Below are 25868 nucleotides of genomic sequence, written 5' to 3' on the forward strand. Positions count from 1 at the left end.
GCATACCTATTTTGGCTTTTAAAAAAACACAATTGAAGTATATTAACTATCCAAAAGTTTACAAGCAACACAAAAAGAGAATTATTAATACTTTTAATATTTTATTAATACAACCCCCCCCCCCCCCAAAAAAAAAAACCCTATCTAACTCAATAATATAATTTAGTACACATACCTTAATATAGATGTTCAAGCAATGAACATACCAAAGCATTCATACCACAAGTGGACAAACTCACACATTTTATATCATCTTTATATCAGTGTTTGATTTGTTCCAAACATTCAATGAGCAATAACTGTGACCTTAATGTGTGACTCAGTAAATTAAGAGTTTTAGTACTAGAGGAAAGGAGAAGATAATAAAGATTTGCCATCTCTTACTACATAAAATCACTGAGGGTTAGGGTTAGGAATTTTTTGTTTCAACAATAGTGTCTTTTATGTTAGGATACATTTTGTAAAACTATGTCCACCCTTCTAACATATAACTTTATAAATATCACCAAAAATAAAAATAATCTGAAGTTAAGTGTTTTCAGCATTTGTAGCAAATTACTTTTAATGCAATTTAAAAACATTTCTAGCCTGCCTTAAGCTCAACCATATGCATTTTGCAGATTAGAAACCCCACTTATATACACCCATCATCTTATGCATCATTTATGTTAAAAGTGTGAGTGTGTAAATATTAATGAAAAAAAAAAAAACCCAAAAAAAAACATGACAAAGTATAAAAATATGAAATGCATGTCATCAGTGTTTAACATCAACATCTTGTCAGGGTCAAGCCATGCCCATGTTACTGGAGTCACAAAATGCAATGTTTGTCATGGATGTGTATGTTTTATCACAGCTGTCACATGTATAGGTATCTTGGCACTGAAATACCAATAATCCACTTTTTGAGAACAGATCAACTATTTATCATAAATATTTAAGGCTTTGAGATGTCATCATAATTTCTTTGCTTGTAAGGTCTGCTGTAAACTTAAGCAATACTACGTAATAAATTAACACCTTGTTTTCTTAATTTAGAGAATCCAAAGAACTTTTAAAAAGCATATTTATAATTTCTGTCATTTTAGCTCTGAAGCAGTAGTAGATTTAAGCAGCTTTCAAAAACAATAAAAGTTATCATAAAAAGGATTGAAAAGAAATTCAGTACCACAATCAAATATAAATAATTGTTAGTGAAGACCAAATGAAAGATGAAGGACCTATCATTAAAAAAATATATCCACAGACTTCCGAGATCTGGTAGAAACTGTTCAGTCACTGTAATATCCAAACACCAGTAAATTATTAACAAATAACTAGCAAATCACCAGCAAACATAAATGACTAGAAAGCTACATTATTTCATAGCACCCACCATTCTCAAAACAAATCATCCTTCTCATACAGCAATGTAAAATATAAAAACAAACAATTAGATGCAGCAATTATTCATAATTAAATACTGGAACACTGTTCTCCTATTGCCATTTTAAATATTTAAAACTGTAACATTTCATACAGTTACAGAACACTACTGTGTTCATTATTAACCTTCTGAATACTGCAGGTGAGATACGTCGCCCAACATCATGCAAATCAACACACTTTATACCACATGCAAGCATTCAATAATTCACATCTCCCACAGTTTTGCATACAGGTAAAATAGAACATATGGAAATAGCTATGCACTACTTTTCCATTTTTCTTTAAGAGATATCTAGGAATTTTTAGTTTAAAAAGTGGTTTCCAGCAAGTATTTTCACTTAGCAACAATGGTGGAATGTCTTTGTCATATGAGGAATTGATAGCTGATTGTGCCAGATAATTAGTTAATATATTTGACTGAATATATATACATCAAAAATAATAAAATATTGGGATATGAATTGTAGTTTGATTTGAAAAAGACATTTTGTGGTTAGCAAAACACAGCAAAATAAAGGCTGTAAATACTGGACATCTGGTCACAAGGCATGTATGCAAACACAAATGTATCAATTAAAAAAAAAAAAGTTCAAACAAATTTAACTGGTCTAAAAGTTGCAAGTTAAAATATGTGAGTAATGATATACATTTGTAACCCCTTAACAAGAGTTTTGTCAGCAATTAATGCAGTAGTCAGAAGGTTAATACCTAGCAATGAACTAAAGTCACACACTCTAGTTTTTAAACAATGCATATTTTTTTCACTATTATTGTTAAAGCCATTTTTGATCACTAAAATCAGACAATAACTAAACTTAGTGTCATTTTCACGGGTTGAAACTAGGGTATAGATGACTAACCAAAAGTATAAAATAAAAAACAAGTGAATGTTAAATAAGAAATAAGTCCGACTAATGCAATGTGTGGAGACAAACATCCTACAGCAAGGCAAGGAACACGGGTATTAAAATACAGTTAAAACTCGAGCAGCTGTTTACAGTTATCAACAATTTCAAAAGTATCCAAAAGAAAGAAATGTTTTGTTTAACGACGCACTCAACACATTTTATTTATGGTTATATAGCATCAGATGGTTAAGGACCACATAGATATTGAGAGAGGAAACCTGCTGTCGCCACTTCATGGGCTACTCTTTTTGATTAGCAGCAAAGGTTCTTTTATATGCACCATCCCACAGACAGGGTAGTACATACCATGGCCTTTGATATACCAGTCGTGGTGCACTGGCTGGAATGAGAAATAGCAACATGGGCCCACCAGTGGGGCACAAGTATCCAAACCATATGCTTGGTGGGGAGGGGAGAAGGGTAATACATGGCAGCATATGCTTTTTCACCAAAAAGACAAGTTGATAAAAATGTACCTCACAAAAATCTGCATTTCTAAATCTGCATTTCTAACACATTTTAGGAAGGAGAGATAGTAATAGCAAAAGACATTATGCTTTGTATACTTGTGAAAATGTTGATAACCAAATGGTCATTTATATGAAATAACAAAAAGTTCAGTATATTCTATTAAATTCCTGCATACTCTGGTAAAGAATAACATGAGGACATCACTGATGAGAACAAAACAACCAAAATCTTGAGGTTCAAATAATTGTAAATCATAAAATATAAGTAAATCTAGCAAAGCCATTTAATATTTAGAATTTACTACGTTTTACACTGATGTAACAAAACTGACCATTGTTATGTTTTATTAATAAGTCCTAGATTAAAAATTTGCTCAATATTTCATGATTTACAATATTTGATACTAAAAAAGCTTTCATAAAAGGCACAATGGCACTTGAAATAAGTAATCAGCATACAACACCACTGCCTGTAGAACTAATTCCCTGTAACCATATCAATGCTTCACTGATCCAGCCTCTACAACCTAAACACAGCAGTAGTCTTGATAACTAGCAAACACAGCAGTTATCCCATCTTCGAGAAGAAACTTGCAACAGTGGCACACTGGATCAGCTCGATAAACACAGACGCTTTTTTGTCATTTTTTATCTCCAAAACTAGAGTAGCTTTTTGACGTTCTGTTCACATATCCATCTGAGGAGTTATCTCCCTTGTGGCGGGCTGCAATGACAACGTCAATGCGTATCTGTACTAGCATGCACAGCAGTGATAATGGCACAGGGAACGAACATCACATCAAAAACCTAACTACGGTATTAACAAACTTCAATAAAAAAAAATATATAACTTTTAAAAAATGTCATTAAAGTAATTCATTTAATTAAACTTCTATTTAAAAAAAAAAAAAAAGTACAAACTTTCATTTAGAAAAACTATTTTCACTTTTTAAATTAATGTATATACAAACTAAAAACTGATTTTATTTGTAATAAGTGCAAACTATATTATAGTGGTGCATCTTCAAAGAAAAACATGCAACCTTAAGGAACAAGAAAAACAAACACAAAATAATTCAATAGAAACAGTTTATTTCCCATTAGCAAACTTGTTTGATATATGTTTCACAAGCAAAGATTATATATTGTTTGTTATTGTTGTCAAGTGACAAGCTATCAAATTGATAAGATGAAAATATATATGACTGCAAGCAGTGTATGTGTGTGCACACACGCTCATAGGATTAGAACAGAACTTGGTTTTCAATATTTACGTAAATATATCATCATCTGTGCTCTGTTATAAAGGGACAGAAATAGAAAAAACTAAAACCCAAGATACGAATTGTCAAGCCACATTCAAGGAGTGCTGTTGTCTGAGAAATTACACATACTGGGTGCCACAATAAAACAAGAAATTAGAATATAAGATTAGAAATATACACTTACCTCCAGGTTTTTTAAATGGTGCATTGCAAAACGGATCGGAAGAATCGGAACCAGACATCACAAGATCTTCACGACTTTTTACATTAGATATACCTACAAACAAATTGTTACATTAATATCACAGGCAAAATACACGCTTGCTACTTGTATCTTAAGTATACTGCTATAAACAACACAGAATTAACATCACATAATTTGCTTCTCTGCTTTTGATGTTAAATATATTTACAGAATAAATTTTCCAATTAATAAAATTCCTTTACTACTATTGACATTAGATGTGACAATTTACTAAGTATTTCCTCAGACATAGTACTTTACCACAGATAGCACAGAATACAGTATATTGATGGTGTCATTGATAATGTTCCACATTCACAGTAATTTGAAGAAAATTCCATGTTTTGAAATAATATGACCAGTACATGACCATTCAGTCACGACTAGATACTAGTGTTAGATCCTTGATGTATACAGTCAAACTTTCTGCCAAACACGACTACTTACTAATGTTGAATCCTCGATGAATACAGTCAAACTCTTTGTCAAACATGACTACTTACTAGTATTAGATCCTCAACGTATACGGTCAAACTCTTTGCCAAACACGACTACTTATTAGTGTTAGATCCTCAACGTATACGGTCAAACTCTTTGCCAAACACGACTACTAGTATTAGATCCTCAACGTATACGGTCAAACTCTTTGCCAAACACGACTACTTATTAGTGTTAGATCCTCAACGTATACGGTCAAACTCTTTGCCAAACACGACTACTAGTATTAGATCCTCAATGTATATGGTCAAACTCTGTCAAACACGACTACTTACTAGTGTTAGATCCTCAACAAATACGGTCAAACTCTTTGCCAAACATGACTACTTACTAGTGTTAGATCCTCAACGAATACGGTCAAACTCTTTACCAAACACGACTACTTACTAGTATTAGATCCTCAACGTATACAGTCAAACTCTTTGCCAAACACGACTACTTATTAGTGTTAGATCCTCGACGTACACGGTCAAACTCTGTCAAACATGACTACTTACTAGTGTTAGATCCTCGACAAATACAGTCAAACTCTTTGAAATATACAACTAATTACTAATGTTAGATCCTCGACGTATACGGTCAAACTCTGTCAAACACAACTACTTATTAGTGTTAGATTCTTGACTTGTACGGTCAAACTCTCTGTCAAACATGACTACTTACTAATGTTGGATCCTTGACAAATATGGTCAAACTCTTTGCCAAATACGATTACTTACTAGTGTTAATCCTCAACGAATGCAGTCAAACTCTTTGCCAAACATGACTACTTACTAGTGTTAGATCCTCGACGAATGCGGTCAAACTCTTTGCCAAACACGACTACTTACTAGTGTTAGATCCTCAACGAATGCAGTCAAACTCTTTGCCAAACACGACTACTTACTAGTGTTAGATCCTCGACGAATGCGGTCAAACTCTTTGCCAAACATGATGTCTTCCGAGGTACTTTCAAAATTATCATCACCGAATGGATTCCAGTCCGTCATGTCCATGGACAGAGTCCGGCTGTACGCTGACCTACAACCAATAAATAACATGTAGTTTATATATGCATTAACAAATAGGTTTAGACAGAAGAACCTATTCTGCTTGCATACATATGACTAAGAATAAAATAAATCTTAAGCCTAGATCACATTAACCGATGCTAGTCAACTGGACGGTCGCGTCGCTAGCCACGTTCACTGACAAATCGGTCGTATCTTTCAATTCGTTCACATGTGATGTGACTCAACTGAAACAAGATTCTTGTTGGACAGGAACTGGAAGTAAATTAGCTTATAGGCCACATCACCCTGCTAATGCTGCAATGACTTCGCCGATGAAGATGAATTGTCTCTGATTCCCGTTGGTGGACCCATTGGGCTGTTTCTCTTCCCAGTCAGTGCACCATGACTGGTATATCAAAGGCCATGGTATTTTCTATCCTGTATGTGGCATGGTGCATATAAAAGATCTCTCGTTACTAATGAAAAAATGTAGTGGGTCTCCTCTATAAGACTTTAAAGACTATACAGTGGACTGTCTAAACCGGATTCTGTGTAATCCGGATCTCTGCATAAACCGGTCCATTTCTAAAGCCCCGTCCAGCTACCGTTTATCTCTTAGGTATAAATCTCTGTCTAATCCGTACTCTGTCTACTCCGGACTCCAGACCAAAAATCAAGAACCGTTCATGCATTAATTACCTCTGTCTACACCGGATTGGGATTTGACTGAACGACGGGCTGCTTAATTAGTTGAATAATGATCGTCACTTGCCGAGTAATCAGGACGCCGTCGCAAGATCAAATACAAAATGTAATCACACTCGTGTGAAGTTTACTCTTATTGCGGTAGGCCGTTAGATCTGGATTTTGTATTCAAATAATTTCGTACGTATGAATAAATAATGTTTTAGGAAATAAAATGAAATTTAACCTAGTACAAATATTAGAACGACCAGAAACACGTTTAATATGCAGCCACTAATATTTTATGCAGAAAAATATATCTGATATGAAATTACAATCGTTAAAAAGTCTCTGTTAGTGGATAACATCCTAAAAATTGCAGCAAACTCAGGAATGTCCCTTTAGGTATATTTTATATGTCTGTGAAATAATCAATTGCAAGTCTGGCTTGTATGACTGTGTTTCCCAACCATCAATGGGTTCAAATGTCATTGTTGATCGCGAGTTTGTCGATGATTCAAGAACCATAACTCTGGATGAACTCTGTCTAAACCGGTCCTCTATGTAAACTGGACTATTTTGACGGTACAAAGTGAGTCCAGTTTAGACAGAGTCCACTGTATATCAAAATTATGAAATGTTAGACATCTAATAGCCGATGATTAAGAAATCTATGTGCTCTAGTGGTGTCATTAAACAAAACAAACATTTAACTGATACGTAGGTGGTGGGTTCACTAATGGATTGAACGTCACAAACAGCAAGCTTGTTTTTACAATTTAATGACCGAATTAACGAAAGAAGATGAAAGATCCTTTAAGAACTAGGTATTTCTCAAACAATTCAAGCAGCTGACTGAATAAGTGGCCCATTTCATCCAGAGAGTAAACACATGTAAGTCTTCTTCCATTGTTACTTTTATGTTACATAATAAAAAGGCGACATTTCATTGGATATCACTTAAATCGCGTCACCTAAGCCATTCACACTATATGACCCGACAGTTGTGCTGCATCGTACTAACGATGGCAGTCATGTGCAACCAAACATGTTCAGTCATGTCAAATGCCATCGGGCCGACTAAAAATCAGTCAAAGACAACTGATTTTTCAAGACACACTACACGATGTGACTGACTCAACCCGATAGTTGAGTTGTGTCACATCATCTAATGTTATCTTGGCTAAGTTGACAATATTAAAACAAAGTATAATAATGTATGGGAGTGACTGACAACAAAAGCTATAAAGCAAGCTTTGCTGCTAATTTTCTCTCAGTTAATATTGCACATTCCCTCCTTCTTCAGCCAATATGTTGGTGAGAAAAAAAATCTGGAAGTGCCATACAATAAAATATAATAAATCAGAAACAAGTGATGAACTAAAACAAAATCTTGATACTGGATGGAAATAAATCTGAAATGGGGGAATCAAACTTAATGTGATAGAATGGGGGAGAGAGAGAGAGAGAGAGAGAGAGAGAGAGAGAGAGAGAGAGAGAGAGAGAGAGAGAGAGAGAGAGAGAGAGAGAGAGAGAGAGAGAGAGAGAGAAGAGAGAAAAACCCCAAACTGAAACTAGAATGAAAACAAACCTGAAATGATTAAACAGAAACATCTAAACCATGAACCAAAACAAGCTATAGTGGTGGAACAGACACCATGCTAAAGTGACCAATCCACTCATATCTACGTGTTGGAAAATAACCAAATGATTTAGTCAGTGAAGCTAAATAGAAGTTTGTTGAGCATTCTTCCTTATAGACATTTCAAAACTGTGGACATGTCACCTATTACTAAGCTAAATACATTTTCTCTCAAGGGCATTTCAAAACAATTGATCTATTCTATGTAGCTGTTCATGTGTTGATAGTTTGGACTTGTCAATGTTTTGAAACAATGTTCACAACTGTGTCAGTGCAGAATGTGTTAATTACCTTGGTTAAAACAAAGTAGAACAGTGTATGGGAATGACTGACAACAGAAGCTATAGTATAAATAAAGCTTTGCTGCTAATTTTCTCTCAGTTAATGTTGCACATTTTAATTTTCCATCCAATAAATGGGTGAAAAAATAAACAACAATGTGCTTTCAATCGCCAATGCAATAGTAAGAAATTCAGTGAGATAAAATTGCTGAAGTGTTATGTTCAAAACATGCATTCTATATTACAAACCTCTGTAAGTTAACTATACACTTCCATCAATTTTGCATCTATTCTGATAATGCATTTAACTGCATTCTTCAACAGAACAAAGTTAAAGTTTGTTTTGCTTAACACCACCACTAGAGCACATTGATTAATTAATCATGAGTAATTCGATGTGATTGTAAAACATTTACAATTCTAACATATAGCCTTCAGAGATAACCCGCTATATTTCTTCATAAGCTGCAAGGGTTCTTTTAAATGGACTTTCCCACAGATAGGACAGTACATACCACATCCTTTGACATACCAGCTGTGAGGTGTTCACTGGGAAGAAACAAATCCAATGGGTCAACTGAGGTGGTTCAATGCTACGACCAAATCACCTCAGGAATTTAACAATGAAACCAACAGAAATAAATTACCTAGGTTCAAGTCTCATCAAAACACTAACACAAGTCACAAAATACTCATGTCTAGTTATTAGACTTCCCTAACCACCCCACACCCAAATTATACAATGACACTGGACTAAGTGTACATAAAAGGCAGACAAAAATGAAACAAGGCATTGGAAACGACGCATATCCCCTCGCAGTTTGGCAATAATACTGTAAATTGCCTTTATACACAGTATAAATATGTTTCATGAAAATCAGGTAATAAATGAAGTTACTGAGTAGTGTCGTCATACATTTTGCATCAATGGCATAATGACAACACTATATCCCCTCAACAACTTGTGGCAAGGAGATTTATAACAATAGTTTATTACAAAATGATGTATTTTTAAACAATGTATGTAAGTGACTGACAACAAAAGCCAAAGAAAAACTTTGCTGCTAATTTTCTCACAGTTAATGTTGCACATTTGATGTTTCCCCAGTCAAACATGACAAGGAAAAGAAATGACAATGTGCTGTAACTAAAGACAGTATGGTAAATATTGAGCTGACTCTAAAGTATGGAGTTAATTAATAGTAAGAAAATATGTTAGAGAGTTGAAAACACAAAACAAGATGAAATGAAGATCATTCTCCTAAAAGGATGCTAGGTAAACAATCACAAATTTTATTGCAAAGCAATTAATTTACACAAATTTTATTGCAAAGCAATTAATTTACACAAATTTTATTGCAAAGCAATTAATTTACACAAATTTTATTGCAAGGTGATCAATTATAGCTCCCCTAAAACATTCCAGGCGATTGTGGATAGGAGTGTGAGTGATCATTTGCTTTTCTAACGAAGACTGAAACAAGATTCTTTATTCCAGTGATAAAATCTTTACATCATACCAAGTACATTTTCCCATTAGCAGCAAAGATTCTTTTATATGTACTTACTAACAGCAAAGACAGCACATACCATAACCTTTGATACATTGACTGGGTCCACTGAGGTGGTTCAATCCTATGACCAAATCACCTCAGGCATTTAACAATGAAACCAACAGAAATACATATACCAAGGTTCAAGTCTGATCCAAACAATAGAACAAGTCACAAAATACTCATGTCTACCTACTTCCCTACCCACCACATACCAAAACTATACAATGACACAGAACCTAGTGTACATTATTATTATTATTATTATACAGTGTTTCTGCCAGAAAGAAATTTTTGGGTATGGAACTATGTAATTGAATGCACACACAGTCACAGGGTATTTTTTTTTTTGGGGGGGGGGGGGGGGGGGGGGGGGTGGGGTGCAACATTTAGGGTTAGAGTTAAGAAAATAATACAGTAATGATAAGAGAAATTAATTTTGTCAAAATGTTAACTTAAAAAAAAAAAATCAGCAAAAATATTTGGCTATGGCACCATACCCGTTTTACCCTCTGGCAGAAACCCTAAAAGGGGAAACAAAAATATAACGAAGAATCAGAAATGATGTATACCCTCTAGCTGTTTGGTAATAATACTGTAAATTGCCTTGAAAATGTTCTGTGCCATTTTGAATTAACTACATGTGACTTCATACTGTGTAATATGTTGAGTATAAAAATCAGTTTCATGAAAATCTGATGAGAAATGAAGTTGCTAGTGTGTTGATGTCATGCTTCATATACATACGTACATGATGGCAAAACTCTGCATCTCCTCGACAACTTGTGGCAAGGGGATAATAAAAATCTATTTCAAAATGATGTATTTTCAAACAATGTATGTAAGTGACTGACAACAAAAGGCAAAAGAAACCTTTGCTGCTAATTTTCTCACAGTTAATGTTGCACATTTGATGTTTCCCCAGTCAAACATGGCAAGGAAAAGAAATGACAATGTGCTGTAACTAAAGTCGGTATGGTAAATACTGAGCTGACTCTTAAGTACGGAGTTAATTAAATAGTAAGAAAATATGTTAAAGAGTTGAAAGAAAGCATATACCAGTCTTTGACAGAAAGTTAAAAAAAAGAGTTAGTTTTTAACTGAAACAGGAAGGAAGGAAATGTTTTATTTAACGATGTATTCAACACATTTTATTGATGGTTATATGGCATCAGACATATGGTTAAGGACCACACAGATATTGAGAGAGGAAACCTGCTGTCTCCACTTCATGGACTACTCTTTTCGATTAGCAGCAAGGGATCTTTTATATGCACCATCCCACAGACAGGATAGCGCATACCACAGCCTTTGATATACCAGTCATGATGAACTGGCTGGAACGAGAAATAGACCAATGGGCCAACCTACGGGGGTAACTGAAACAGAAGCTAGCACATATCATTTACTTAGCTAATATTTCCTACAGCAGTATAAACCACTGAATTGTTGACCATGGTCAGCCATTTCATTTCATATTTATTTACATATCTTTTGTTTTATACCCACTAGCCAATGTTATTCATTCATGCTATACGGTGAAATGATAGAAAACAAACGTACAGTGGCGGGGAATGCACGGGTGTCGTACTGGCGGACTTCGATTTAATATCAAACGGTGCTGACAAATTGCTGTTCCCATGGTAAGCTCTAGAAAAACAAAATTATAATACATTTAGTAAATTCTGGCTATAAAACTTGAAGCTGATAAAATACACAAAATTTACAAACACAATCTGTAATTAACACGCTGTTTAAAATAGCATTAAAATACTTAATACAAATATGTGGGTTTTTTTTAAATGCTGTAAATATCATAAATATAATAAAATACATAGAAAATGCACATAAGCTTTATATTTACTCTAATTTCAATACTGACCTTTTTTTTTTTTAACCTGCCTATAACAGTTATAAAGACAAAAAAACAAATATTCAAAAACTCCCTTAAAGTAACATCCAAATTACTTATTTATAAAGACTAAATTGTTCAAAAGTTCAATTTAACATATCCTGCAACAGCCGTTTCTATTGGCTATTTATGGTGACTATTTAAAGCAATCATAAACTGCTACTAAAAGGATATTGCTTTGTCTAGATATTCAATTGCATTTTCTTTTATATCATTAATTTCAATTGAAGTATTTATTTACGAATTATGACAAATGTAACACATTACAAGAATTTAGTTATGAATTTTATGTCAGAACACAAAAATGGAGAAAACTTGAGGTGAATATCCTTAGGGGAATATGAATTTGTGTTGAGGCTAGGTGAAGTAGAAAATAAAGTTTGTTTTGAGTATATCAAAGCAGGGCTAGCTTAAGGCACTCACCAGATTTGCCTATTGCGAATTTTAAAAACATTTGGCAAATATTAATTTAATTTGGCAAAATAATTTCATGCAATGATTGATATTTTGTTAGAATATAACTGTGGGTTTCTGCAATTGTTGGTAGTTTAACAGATAATTTGGCAAAATATTTTGCTCACCCATGGCCAGACCTACAAAATTAAGAATAAAAATAATATCCCCACTCTTACAGGACAAAGAAATGTTTTATTTAATGATGCACTCAACACATTTTATTTACGGTTATATGGCGTCAGACATATCGTTAAGGACCATACAGGTATTGAGAGAGGAAACCTGCTGTCACCACTTCATGGGCTACTCATTTCGATTAGCAACAAGGGATCTTTTATATGCACCATCCCACAGACAGGGTAGTACATACCACAGCCTTTGATATACCAGTCGTGGTGCACTGACTGGAACGAGAAATAACTCAATGGGCCCACAAAATAGGAAGAAAATAGGAATTTTGTATAAAAGTAAATGTCCCAAAATAGAGAATATTGCAGGGGTCAAGTGAGTGAGCCATCTCAAAAAACCTAAATATGGAAATAGAAAACCATTGAAAAGATAATAAGACAGGAAAATAAGAATATATGACATAGGAATAAAATAGGCACTTATTTTGTTTTAAGATGGCCTCCCAAAACCCCTTATAGCCATCCCGATCCACCATGTTTTATTCAGACAATGCAGTGGTTGAATTTGATTCTTTGGAGTAAGACTTTTAAAAAGCAACATAATGCAGTATTCCTTTTATGCTATTAAATAATACAAGTTACAAGGTCAAATTTTAACTCTGAAATGACAGGTGTGTTGACTGAAAAAACCCCACAACAAGGCATTGATGACCCAGTGACACCATCAAAAACAGCAGCAATGGCAGTGTGTGTATGTATGTGATTGAATGTGGGTATGGACACTATTTTTAAAATGAGTTTTCTCTTGGCAGATCAACTGGATAATATAGCTGGATTTAGTAGCTGTGTGCTAACTGAATTAGTAGAAATATGTGAAATAATTATGATACTGCAGGTGTCCACATTTAATAGAATACTTGTTACAGTAAGCAAAGCACAACCTGCAAATGAGTACTGAAGTCCTACTTCCTTAGACACCATGCACCAGTATATCAGAGGTAATCTTAACAGCTTCAGCCTGACTTCGTACAATTTAGACATGAGAAATGTGGAAAATGTAAGATATTTGCACAAACACCCACCCACCCACACAATTTAGCAGTTGTTTTGGTTTTGTTTTGTTTTTCTAGTTTTGAGCATTCAGTAAGATCAGATATTACCAAAAAACAGATACATGTTCATAAATTCATAAATTATAAATAAGAGGACTTTATATTGCATTGTGAAAATTAATAACTGGAAGCCTGTAACCATGCATCCCATCTGCATATTCAGATTTCAATGACTATGCCACAGATATCACAATATGTCTCATAGCAAGTCATCTGGAGCAAATGGTGTGAAGAGAAAAAATATGGTGTCACTAAAAAATAAAATAAAATATGAAACTGGTCAAAAGTGCAAAAAAAAGGGGAAAAAATAGGAATTTTGATCAAAAATAGGAATAAATAGGAAAAAGTAGGATACCCGACGGCCTGTTATCTTTATAGGATAAAGCCAATAACCTACATCATTTGGCTTGGCTATGTTTTTAACGTGTTCATATACCTTTATGGTTTCGAACACGCCTATCCCAAGTCCGACTTTCGATAAGATAGGGGGTCTGACTCGGGACAGGAAATACCTAAATATAGGGACAATTTAGAAATTTTGAAAATTACCACAAAAAAGCCTACATCATTAACCTGTTATTCTCAATGTCACCTACACTAAGACCTGCAATGCCCAATTAACAAGCAAACTGTTAATTCAACAGTAACTAGATTAACATGGGTATATTAGTTTAGTTTTAAATTCTACCTGAAAGCACTGCCTTTACCACCCATGGTGAGGAAAGATGTATCACTAACAATCCTGCGATGAGAGCGCACAGATTTCGTGGGAGATCCGGGCGGGGTTATTGCTATCAACGGCTGGCTGTCACTCTGAAAACAAATAACATGTACAGTACAATTTAAAATGACATTTCACTCCGTTTGGACCTCACTATATACATGACGTAAAAATGTATGTAGCTTGTCTAGTGGCATCTGTTGTTGTTTAACAAATAATAAGACAATACATGTCTCCTACCAGGCTCTCAATTTTGTCTTTATTTTCTAAATTCAAAGGCCACAACTCTGTGAAAATTGGTTAAAATGCCATGGATGTCAAACTTTATCTGTAACAGAACATGATAAAACCATACACACAATTTCAGCTCGATATCTTCAAGCATTGCAAAATAAAATGTTGTTATCTCCTACGTTCAAGGACCATAACTCCATTAAAAATGGGTAAATTGCCATGAAAATAGACAGTTTGTTTTACCAACACCACTAGAGCACATTGATTTAAATTGCCATGAAAGTCAAACCTGATCTGTAACGGTACATAATAAAACTATATACAAAATTTCTATATTAAAGGAACACACCCTAGTTACGGCTAGTTGTTAACCATTACGGCGTTGTTTTTCGCTATTAAACCAATTTTTTCACAAATAAAATTGCACTTTACTTACCGTTTATTATTTAGAATATACATTTCCATTCACCTGCAGTGTTTTTTGGTAATCCTGGTTTTTGTAATACCACAAAATGCTTTTTTCTTATTTCATAAATCACACGCACGTCTGAGAAAAAAACGTTGAGCAGACAAGGTCTAATCTATTTTTAGAGGGGATATTTCCATTTCAATGTCACAGACGTTGGTATATCACGTGACCGTTATCATTTTGGTTCGGTTTGTTTTCTCGTGCACGGTTCGCTCAATCAACATCCGATTTGTTGTTGTTCATTTGTGAGATTTTTCTTCACAGTTCGTGAACATTTTCAGTAACAATAAAGTTCAGACAAGTAAGTGTCTCAATACAAAACGTTACAAACCCTTAAAACCAATAATTTTGCTAAGTCTTACGATATCTGGAGAGGGGATACAACCAGGACAGAACAGTTGGAACATGTCCAGGAGAGGTGAAAGAAACGCACCCCAAGTCTGTGAAATTTGTCGTGACGTAGGCATTGTTGTGCTTCGAGCGACATCTACCGGTGACATCAGAATACTAACTTTCAAAATTATTTCAAGCAATTGGGACATGGGTATTCTCATGGTATTTATCGATATAAAACCTGCTTTTTCACTCCATTTGATAAAAACGTGATCTAAGTGTGTTACAGGTTTGTAGATTAACCAAATTATAGTTTATTTTCGCTGGATGGAACTAGGGTTTGCGGCTTTAAGGCATTCTGAAAAAACATCAGGGAATTTTTGTTTGGGTATCTTATAAATCCAAAGGCCATACCTCTGTTAACAATGGGTAAATCACCATGAAAGCCAAACTTGATAAATAACAGTACATGATAAAGCTATACACAAAATATCAGCTCAAAATCTCAAGGCAATGTGAAAAAAACATTCGAAAAACTCTATACGAGACAGACACAGACACAGACACACAGACAAAGGAGTTGGACAGGTAGAGAACTAATAAGACATGTCGGGTAAACTTTCTTTAATCAATCTGATGATGTAAAAATATGATCATAGGATGTCTTGCTATTACCTGACACAAATGTAGTTTCTGTACTTAGGAGTTCACTCAATACATCTGTTGTCATATTTAACATATATTTTTCCAACCAACAATTTTCCATACACTGACATACAATAGCTGTGTGCCCCAATATATTTTTATACTACTGCCCAATTATACAATTCACTCATGTGGAACAGAAGATCACCTGTCTCCACTCACCTGTATGTCCTCTGTGGTCTTTGCTCTGAAAGGTGGGTGAGATGGCTTTTTAAATGTATCTCGATGCGACTGACTGGGAGGCGTAACCTCTCTACTGTTGTTATTTTGTTCCAGCCTGTCGTCAATCTCTATCAACCGTCCCATCTCCACCACCACCACACCACCACTGCACCCCACCACTGCGCGGTCTCGGAAATGTTCCGGGAACGACAACGGGAACATCAAGTTCTCTGCGCTGTGCGACTGACTAACACACTGTTTGCCGAGGGCCTCCTGTAACACAGCCGCGGGCTGGGACGAGAACATGGACGGCCCTGGTTGCTGGGCGGTCAGATGTTGCTGTTGTTGTGGCTGCTGTTGTTGGCCGTAGAACTGCTGAGTGTTCAGCTGAGTCACTGGAACTGATCCCGGATACTGTGGAGATGTCAGCGACTGCGGAACCGATCCGGCAGGAGCCAGGTGTGTTTGTCCAGCGTAACACGGGGAAGGCTGCTGTGGGTCTGGAAGTAACAGCAAAGTTTGTTTTGTTTAATGACAATACTAGAGCATACAGACTAATTAATAATCAGCTATTGGGTGTTAAAGAAAATAATACAAAAAGATTGTTTTTAATAAAGAAGAATTATTGTCTAGCACATGGAAAAGGAATCACAAACAGTACCCTTGATAACTGCAAGTCATGCACGGTTAAGGCTTGAAATGAATAAATATTCTACTGAAGCGTTTGGTTTTTCATTAAAGGCACACATGATACATTATCTATGAAACGCCTATCTCCTATAATCTATGTTTAAAAATTTATGCTTTCCGAACACCAACAATAAGCTAAAAGAAAGAAAAGTCCAAAAACTGGGGCATTTACAAGGTTACAAAAGCTGTATTAGTGTTTCACTTACACCAGGTGTAGCACAGAGAATGAAATCACTGTACTGGTGTTTCTTTTACCTACATAATACGTACCACACAGCTCCCTGGATGTAAATCACTGGAAGGGTTTCCCTTACCAACAGGTGTATCACAGAGAATGAAATCACTGTACTGGTGTTTCCTTTACCTACATAATACGTACCACACAGCTCCCTGGGTGTAAATCACTGTAATGGGCTTCACTTACCAACAGGTGTGTTAGGGTTGCTGGCCGATGGTCTCTTGCGAGGAACTACAGCTGTTTGTATGGGCAATCCAAGCCCACCTGACGACGCAACAGGTTGACCCTTCGGACGCTGTCTCGGTTTAACTGTCGTGCTTTCAACCGTCACAGTCACTACAGTTCTACAAACAACAAGATAATGGTTGGTCAAATTAAAGTCACAATTCTAAAAGGTTCACGGAATCTCACTCGTATGTGACCGTGTCTGTAAAGGGTACTGATAAGACAACGATGTGATTCAGAGAAAACGTTGTTGAACACGTCATGTGAAATTTTAATATGACACATGCTGGGCACCTGTTTGTTGGAAATGATATCAACATGTCAGTCTTTTATATATTACATCAAAAGGAAAATCATTTTTATGTTAACCTTTAGACTATTGGATTAATTTTTGACAAAAACCATGTTGAGTGGGTACAAGTTTATAATTTGTATGATATTTTAGATCGGTTGATGTTGATTAAAATTAAGCAATAAATGCACGATTCATATCCCAATATTTGGTGATTTTCAATGTTGGTAAAACGATCAAATTTATTATCAAATTAGCTGTCACAATCATCTATCGGTCCCTGAAAATGACTGCAACATGCTGCCATTGTTGTCAAGCGAAAATACTTGCCGAAAACCACTTTTTCGACTCAAGATTCCAAGGTATAATCCATTGAAAAAACAAAAGCTAAAGAAAAAGGAAGCTGACTTGTCTTCCATTTCCTGTTAATAAATCTCTTCTGGTGAGTGTCGTGTGCAAAACAGCAGGAAATATGAATTGGGGAATGAACTGTATACAGTGTACAGTATGTCGACTGGCATTACGTCGAGCAAGATATCTCACCTGCAGTAGTCAGAAGGTTAACTGTTGTCGGTTTATTTTTCATGAGGAATTAATAGTTTGGCTATATATTAATTGTCTGAAATACTATCAAACCTACACAATGACTGTTTTATTAAAAACTGCGAGGACATGTCCAAGATCTCAATCGTCTTTAAATATTTGAAAACAATTTAGCCAGTTTACATCATTACCTAACCTATGCAATTGTTATTTTTTTTAAAAAGAATTATGAGGTGTTATAAACAAAAGAAAGTAATTTAGGTATATCATTTATAACACATTCTATAGGAATTTAAAATATTTACTTTTGTTGGGCATTTTTAATCTGTCTAGCCTCCGATTCTGTTGGTGGCACTGGAAGTGAATCCAGTTCTGGCACAGGTATTCCCTGTAAAACAATGTAAAGATATTGGCATGGTTTAAACACCCAGTAAAACAATTTAAATAACAATCACACATCCTGCGAAATAAAAACCTAGGTTACAGCTGTTGAATATCTAACTGTAACCAATATCTTAAGCTTTCAAAACTAAAATAAAGTGCACATTCTTTTCTCACACCCACTACCGTGTTAGTGGTCAAGAGAGATAACTCTTGAAGAGCATTTCAGTAGTGTAAACATTTTATAATGAACACACACACACAGTCTATCTCGTCTGTCATATCCCAGTTCCAACTGCGAGATTTTAAAAGTTTAATGGAAATGTATACTACCATTACACCAAGTGCTATCTTACTAGTAATTAATTACTGAAAGTTAACCTAGGTCCTTCAAAATACCCAGTACAGCAACTTTAATTGGATACAAGCTTAAGATTAATTGAAATAAATGTTAAAAGTGACCCTTTTTAAAAAACTAACTGTGTATTGGTATGATTTTACCACAAATATAACCAGATTTTTTTGGAAGAATAAATTCTGAATCGTACTCCAGTAGTAAATTAGCTCTAAATAAAACTGAAAATGATTGCAGTGTGAATTCTTTCATTCGTATTTGGCATTGCCCTCCACACTAAATAATGCTAGATGAAAGTGACATCACTGTAGAGTAAATTCTTACATTCATATTTGGCACTGGATTGTCTCTCCCACACAACCTGAACGCGACCGAGGAAACCTGGAAGATGTCTGGTCGTTTATCCAGTTGAACTTGTAACATATAACCTGCACAGAGAATAAAAGGAAGGAAATAGTTTATTTAACAATGCACTCAACATATTTTGACATATGGTTAAGGACCACACAGATATTGAAAGAGGAAACCCGCTGTCACCCATTCATGGGCTACTCTTTTCAATTAGCAGCAAGGGATCTTTTATATGAATCATCCCATAAACAGGATAGCATATACCACAGCCTTTGATATACCAGTCGTGGTGAATTGGCTGGAGCAAAAAATAGCCCAATAGGCCCACTGGGCCCACTGACAGGGATCAATCCCAAACAGACCGCACATCAAGTAAACACTTTACCACTGGGCTACGTCTCGCCCTCTGTAGAGAGAATAAAAAACAGCATGCAGTGAGTGACCTTCCAGAGAATACGTAACAATGTAAAAGACATTACTTTTCATCGTGCACAAGTGAACTGATAAGTGTAGGATGTTAACTGACAAGTACAAGAGAAAGAACACCACATTCCATGTACCAAACATATATCAAGAAATTACAGCTGTAACATATTGCTGATGGCATAAGTACTCTTCCACGTTCAGAATTGATTCACAAAACAGTTTATGGTTAAAAGATCAGTTTTGTGCTGGTGTGATGTCAAACTTTGGATTCAACAGGCCACAATAACATGACACCATAAGCACAAAAATGAGTGTGGAAAAAAACCCAACCACGTTTTGTGTTTTGTTGCATGTTCTGATATTAAAGTATTAAAAACACTGAATATGATGTAACATATTTCAAAAGCTTGCCCCACATCTCTTCTGCCTACATGGACAATAAACTGAAATGTTAAACACAATGAATGTTCTCACCTATTAAAGAATGTAGTTTCTTGGAATATCTGGAGTTGTCGGGAATAGTGTAGTTTCCACTTTGTATTGCTAGAGAACTCTCTCCGAATGGAAGGGTGAAAAAACACAACTTGTATAAAAGACACCCAAGAGCCTGAAAGCAAAATAAAAATGTTTTAATTAAAATTTATTATCCAAGATATATTAAGTGTTTTTCTGTTTTTTTCATAAATATAACTGGCAAAACGTAACATAGAATCCTTTAAGATACATTATTGTAAACCTTTAGCAGTTAAGTTCAAACCAATAAAAATAATCCACGTTAAGTTCATTAATCACGTTGTTACGTATATTGTATTACATAACTATTCACTTCAAAATTGTATTAACTTAGAATATGTTACAGGGTTAAAATGACACCGTTCGATGAAATAATCGTAACTGCAATTAGTAGGGGTTATGTTTTCGATACACAAGCTTTACAACCATTTCATTGAGCAGTTTAGGGTGTAATTGTTATCACTCTCATAGCTAACTGTTTATGTTAAAAGAGAAAGCGTTTCTCAGTTACAGTATTTCAGAACTTCTCGCATGAGTCTGTTGAAACTGGAGATTCCTCAGTAACAGTGTTAACCATTAAGCAAGTTCTATCTAGTGTAAAATGAGTATTATGTTAGTTATCTCCCTTATTTCTGTGCCATGGTTAACATGCCAAGGGAGCATGGCAGAGGTTCTAGAATACAGTGGCCCGATGCCCGAGACCAGTGATTTTTGGATTGGCGCCACTATAAGTTACTTTGTGAGATCCTAATGGCAAGTGGTCAAAAAAATAAAAATAAAATAAACATAATTTTTTTTTTTTTTTTAAACAAATCTACAATACTACGATCACACGAAAACAAAAGAAACATCTACAAGTCACTTCTTTCGATTTGCTGTCACATGCAATATTTCACTAACAAATAGTTAGCCACCATTAATCTTTGACCCATCCATTTAATGGGGATGTGTGTGTGGAGAGGGATCCATATATAATTTCATGTCATGCTGTATTTTCTTTGGGGGGGGGGGGGGGGGGGGGGGGGGGGGAGAGAGAGAGAGGAGAGAGAGAGTGGGAAGATCATATATTTTCCCATGAAAAGGTACGTATTCAACCGGTATAGGCACCAGAAGACAATTAGTCTAAGATGAATCAAGTGTGTATGGTTGATGTTACTACACAATGTGATATAAAGTGTGTGGTCAATACAAACCCATATATCGGACTTGGTGGTGATCGGTTTCCCTCCATAAAGATCAACCATCTCTGGTGCTCTGTATGACAACGTTGTATATCTGTGCAGAAAGCTAAACTCTTTTAAAACTATGTATATTTTAATCGAACCATTTAATTAAATAATTCTAGTTCCAATGATACAATAATTTTAACTAACATACATTGCAGAACTCAAAAGAATCCTAATTAATATATCTACAATACTAGTGAATAAATCTTCCTCCTCAAATGTGTATCTGTTGACTTATTTATATTGGGTATTTTTTAGTTGGACAAACTCTCCTCTAAACTCAACCTCTAAATATAAAAATTAAAATAATTATTTAAATGAAGACAGACTTCAATCACCAATGGAAGCAACCTTCGTATATTTTCAATACATTTATTTAAATTAAAACACATTGACACCTATGATAACTACTTTCATAAAATTAACTTTGGTAACTGCAACTGTAATAAAATTAGTGATTTGTAACCTACTAAAGAGGTCATTGGAGAGCAGCTGACTTACTTTTGTATTTCTTCTTCCACTTGTTTGACATTATGTTGTTCCAGATTCATAACTCTACCGGTTGCACTGCCGAAATCACACAACACATAGTTACCCCCCTCACCTATTAGTATATTTTCAACCTGAAAAACAAAATATGTTGTTAACATTAAACATGAAAATCATTCATTAAAATAATGACAATAACAAATAAATAATAATAATAATAATAATTAGCTGCTGTCATGTCTATAGACACAAAATGTATTGAAATGGTTCAGGCTGTCAGCACTCAAAGTAAACTCTCAATATCCGAAATGCGGTTGCTCCACCTGAACGATCCTGCAGGGCTTCTAGATTATGGTATCCCCATTCCCATGGCTAGTGATATTCAGTGTTGGGCTAGTAAATAACTACTATAACTAGCCTGAAGGCTAGTGGGGAAAAAAACACCCTTGTCAAATGCTGCATTTACCTATTTTGTAAATATGAATATTCTGCCCCCTCTTTCCAACCCAATTTAAGGGATTTTAATCTCTATTTCCCTCTTTAGGTGTCATATCTGATTATTACTATTAGTAAAATTGTATTTATTTAAAATAGGGCTAGTGAATTTTTAATCATGGCTAGTACATTTTTAAAATCACTGATCCCACGGCTAGTGGATTTTTATAAAATTCTAGAAGCCCTGATTGATCCTGTCAAAAATGTTAAGCAATATGTAAACTGATTTCCAGTACAATTTACTTGTCTTACACCTAAAACTATTTGCCTGGAGCAAGCAGATATACCTTAACGTAGAGACCTGGTTATAGATAATTCTATTGCATCACTAAGAAAGTAAAAAAAACACTACAACACACTAATTTACTAAAGGCATATTGTCACAGACCACTGACCTATTTTATGGTCTAACAAAGTATTACCTGAACAAAAATAATTTGATTTGTCCTTAAATGTACTTTATTCAACCATCTTCATAACCACCATACTCTATTTAATAATGATATTTTGTAAAAGTAATTGAATTATAGAAATGGTCCATAATTCAAAAACTAAAACTGCTGAGAGGGTTGACATGGATTTCACTCCATCATGGTTCAGTTAAGGTAATGCAGTAGCTAGATTTGGTTTCGAACAATTGATGTAATTTTTAGTTATCCATTTTTTTAGAAATTAGGTTCTTAAATCCGTGACAGTATGCCTTTAATCAAACACTTGACAATTCTATCATTGTCTTCTATTTTCTTTCATTAGCAACAAAGACTATTTCACATATGTGCACTTTTCTACAGACAGGACAGCCACAGGGCACTGGTTGGGACAGGGGTAAAACCCAATCAGAGAATGGGTGCACCAAGGTTGTTCGATCCTATGATCAAAGCACCTCAGGAGAACGCTCTGCCAATTGAGCTAGATGCTGGCCCTGCATGATCAAGAGGTGGTCTCACGAAATCACAGGAACATCTAGTAGCTATCATCAAATCTTTACAAAACCTGTATACGTTTACAGCATTACTAAGCCTTAACATGCATTGAAATAAGCAGTGTGCCATGTACTGGTAATAGGTTATAGCAAATTTATATTAATAATTCGGCCTATTTTTATTAGGAAATCCCTTCAGAAATACATTTTAACTCTGATGATCATTTTTAAATCTCTGTGTATAAATGGCAATGGTATAGTCTGGAGACAGCTTTACATATATCACAGAATTAAATAGAAATATGTTATTACTTTGATATTAATTTGTAGTACTGTTACCTTTAAATCTCTATGTATAATTGGAGTTTGGCAATGGTGTAGTCTGGAGACAGCTTCACATATATCACAGAAAATTCTGAGAACCTCTTGCTCAGAGAAACCAATGTTTATCTTTTCATTCATCAACTGGATCACAGAACCTATCAAGAAATGATAAAATGATTTGCTACAAATTCCTAACTTATGGTAAAGTTGAGCCAAGTATCAAATCAACTAGCAGTTAAATTCTGTAATAAAGGAAATTAAAAAATACACGATGACCAAAAACAGTCTACTACATGTATAATAATTTTATTATTCCTGACAAGAGAGACCAACTCTAATACAACAAAATGTGTCACTACTTCCATCTTATTTATTACACAATATCAAATATATGTGTGTGATGGGGTATTTTTATAGGTAGGTGGCTGTTCACTATATACTTGGATTAAAAAGACATTTTACAAAAAGGTTACCTTTGCAGTATTGCATAAGAATGAGAACTTCATAGACTCGGTTTGAGGTAATTGTTATGCTTGAGTCGATGCACCGGATAATGTTCTTGTGACCACTGAGATCCCTCTGCAAATATAAAAACACATACATTATTTCATATTACAAATGTAAGAAGTGGGTAGATTTTGTTGGGTTTTTTTTTTTTTTTTTTGTGTACAAATAACCATAAAAACTTGAAACAAATAACAAAATCAGCGGCTGCAAAACAAAGTACTAGTAGGCATTGGAACTGACAGAGTAGGAGTTGGGGGTTTATCGAGAGCTACAGACATTCAGTAATGGGGGCACGCGGGGGGAGCTCTATGGACCAGAGTCTGTTACCACAGAAGTGTGCAATGTGGTCCACTTGTAATGCATATAGTTGGTGAAATTGTTGGCCCAAGAATAGAACAAGTATGACTGTGTGGTTTTCCGTTTCAAAAACAAGCTATTTTCCATTTCATGTTTTTGTAAATTCCATTTCATTTCCATTTCAGACTACAATATGCAATTAACAATTGAACTAACACAAGTTGTGACAAATTAAAGTCCGAACCAAATTGTTAACAACTACAATAAATTACTCTCCTACCTTTAATTACCATTACATTTCCCCCAAATTTTGTCCAGACACAAGTTGTGAAAAAACCATTACAGTGACACAAATTCCACATACGAGACTGTAACGATGTTGCCAGTGTCGACGTCGTTGAGATAGCATAGGGCAAAATACATGCAGTTTTCTGCCGTCTGCCATTTTGTTTCTTTATGGAATACTCTTCAAGAGGGGTGAAAGCCTCCAAAGTATGTCATAATTAATATAAAATCAATGATCTCTAGTAGTATCATTAAAAAATATAATAATAATAAAATTAATATGACGTCGCTATTTGTCATTACATCAAAGTAAGCCTACATATTAGTAGTGAAAACTCACATCAGGAGCAAAGGCTACAATTATAATAACTACATAAAGCATGATTGTCCAACAATTAAGTGCACAGCTTTATTTTACGGGGCTTAGGGTTCACAGAACGTAAACATTTATTTGTTCATTTCTGTAACAGTCTAACGTTGTCTGCAAATTGAAGTATGCGCATGACACAGCGGAAATAAAGTAACATTGCAATGTTCAGCCAGACTGGTGGTTCCAGAAATGGTCATTCGGTTTAAAGGAAGGGACAATTAAGGCATTTGGCCTGGTATGCATATTCAACGATATATAATGCACATTATTGTTTAATATCAACAAGTATAACTGTATACTGTAGAATACTTTATTTTTGCGATTTAATGAAAATATGTCAATTCACAAACATTTATTTTCGCGAATCTCCCAACCTCCATCAATAAAAAAAATGAAGTACAGATGTCAATAATTTTGTTTTAAAAATGGAACTTAGTTTTGCCGGTTGTTACGCTTATCTGTAGAACTAATCCTACATGTACACACGAGTGCTATACACATAAAACAATAGTTTTCCTGCTTTAACCAATCAAGACTTTATTGTCCTTATAATTGTTATAAAAACAAAAACCGAAAACAAACAAAACGAAATTTGAAGGCACAAGCTACTAGTACTCAGTAACTTAAGTTTGATTGAAACAATATTTACTGCTGTCAAAATACTAGTTCAAAACGGTTTGTGATTGGCTAACAGGCCAAAAATAAAAATAAAATTGTGAAACATCTGAACATAGCCCAGTCC

General features: G+C 34.8%; 1 protein-coding gene across 1 annotated transcript in view; it reads right to left on the reverse strand.

Annotated features, from left to right (window-relative positions):
- The window catches only part of LOC121379924 (AP2-associated protein kinase 1-like), a 48655-nt gene that overhangs the window by 17918 nt on the left and 4869 nt on the right, over positions 1 to 25868 (reverse strand). The window contains exons 3-15 of the mRNA XM_041508606.1: positions 24141 to 24246; positions 23683 to 23822; positions 21939 to 22060; positions 21405 to 21486; positions 20173 to 20305; positions 19246 to 19349; positions 18491 to 18573; positions 17312 to 17469; positions 16198 to 16697; positions 14262 to 14386; positions 11529 to 11615; positions 5700 to 5833; positions 4256 to 4348 (exon numbers count right to left, since the gene is read on the reverse strand). Of these exons, the coding sequence (XP_041364540.1) occupies positions 4256 to 4348; positions 5700 to 5833; positions 11529 to 11615; positions 14262 to 14386; positions 16198 to 16697; positions 17312 to 17469; positions 18491 to 18573; positions 19246 to 19349; positions 20173 to 20305; positions 21405 to 21486; positions 21939 to 22060; positions 23683 to 23822; positions 24141 to 24246 (1867 nt within the window). The remainder of the gene's footprint in view (positions 1 to 4255; positions 4349 to 5699; positions 5834 to 11528; positions 11616 to 14261; positions 14387 to 16197; positions 16698 to 17311; positions 17470 to 18490; positions 18574 to 19245; positions 19350 to 20172; positions 20306 to 21404; positions 21487 to 21938; positions 22061 to 23682; positions 23823 to 24140; positions 24247 to 25868) is intronic.

This window comes from Gigantopelta aegis, chromosome 8 (assembly GCF_016097555.1).
Source record: "Gigantopelta aegis isolate Gae_Host chromosome 8, Gae_host_genome, whole genome shotgun sequence".
In the NCBI taxonomy this organism is placed as follows: Eukaryota; Metazoa; Mollusca; class Gastropoda; order Neomphalida; family Peltospiridae; genus Gigantopelta; species Gigantopelta aegis.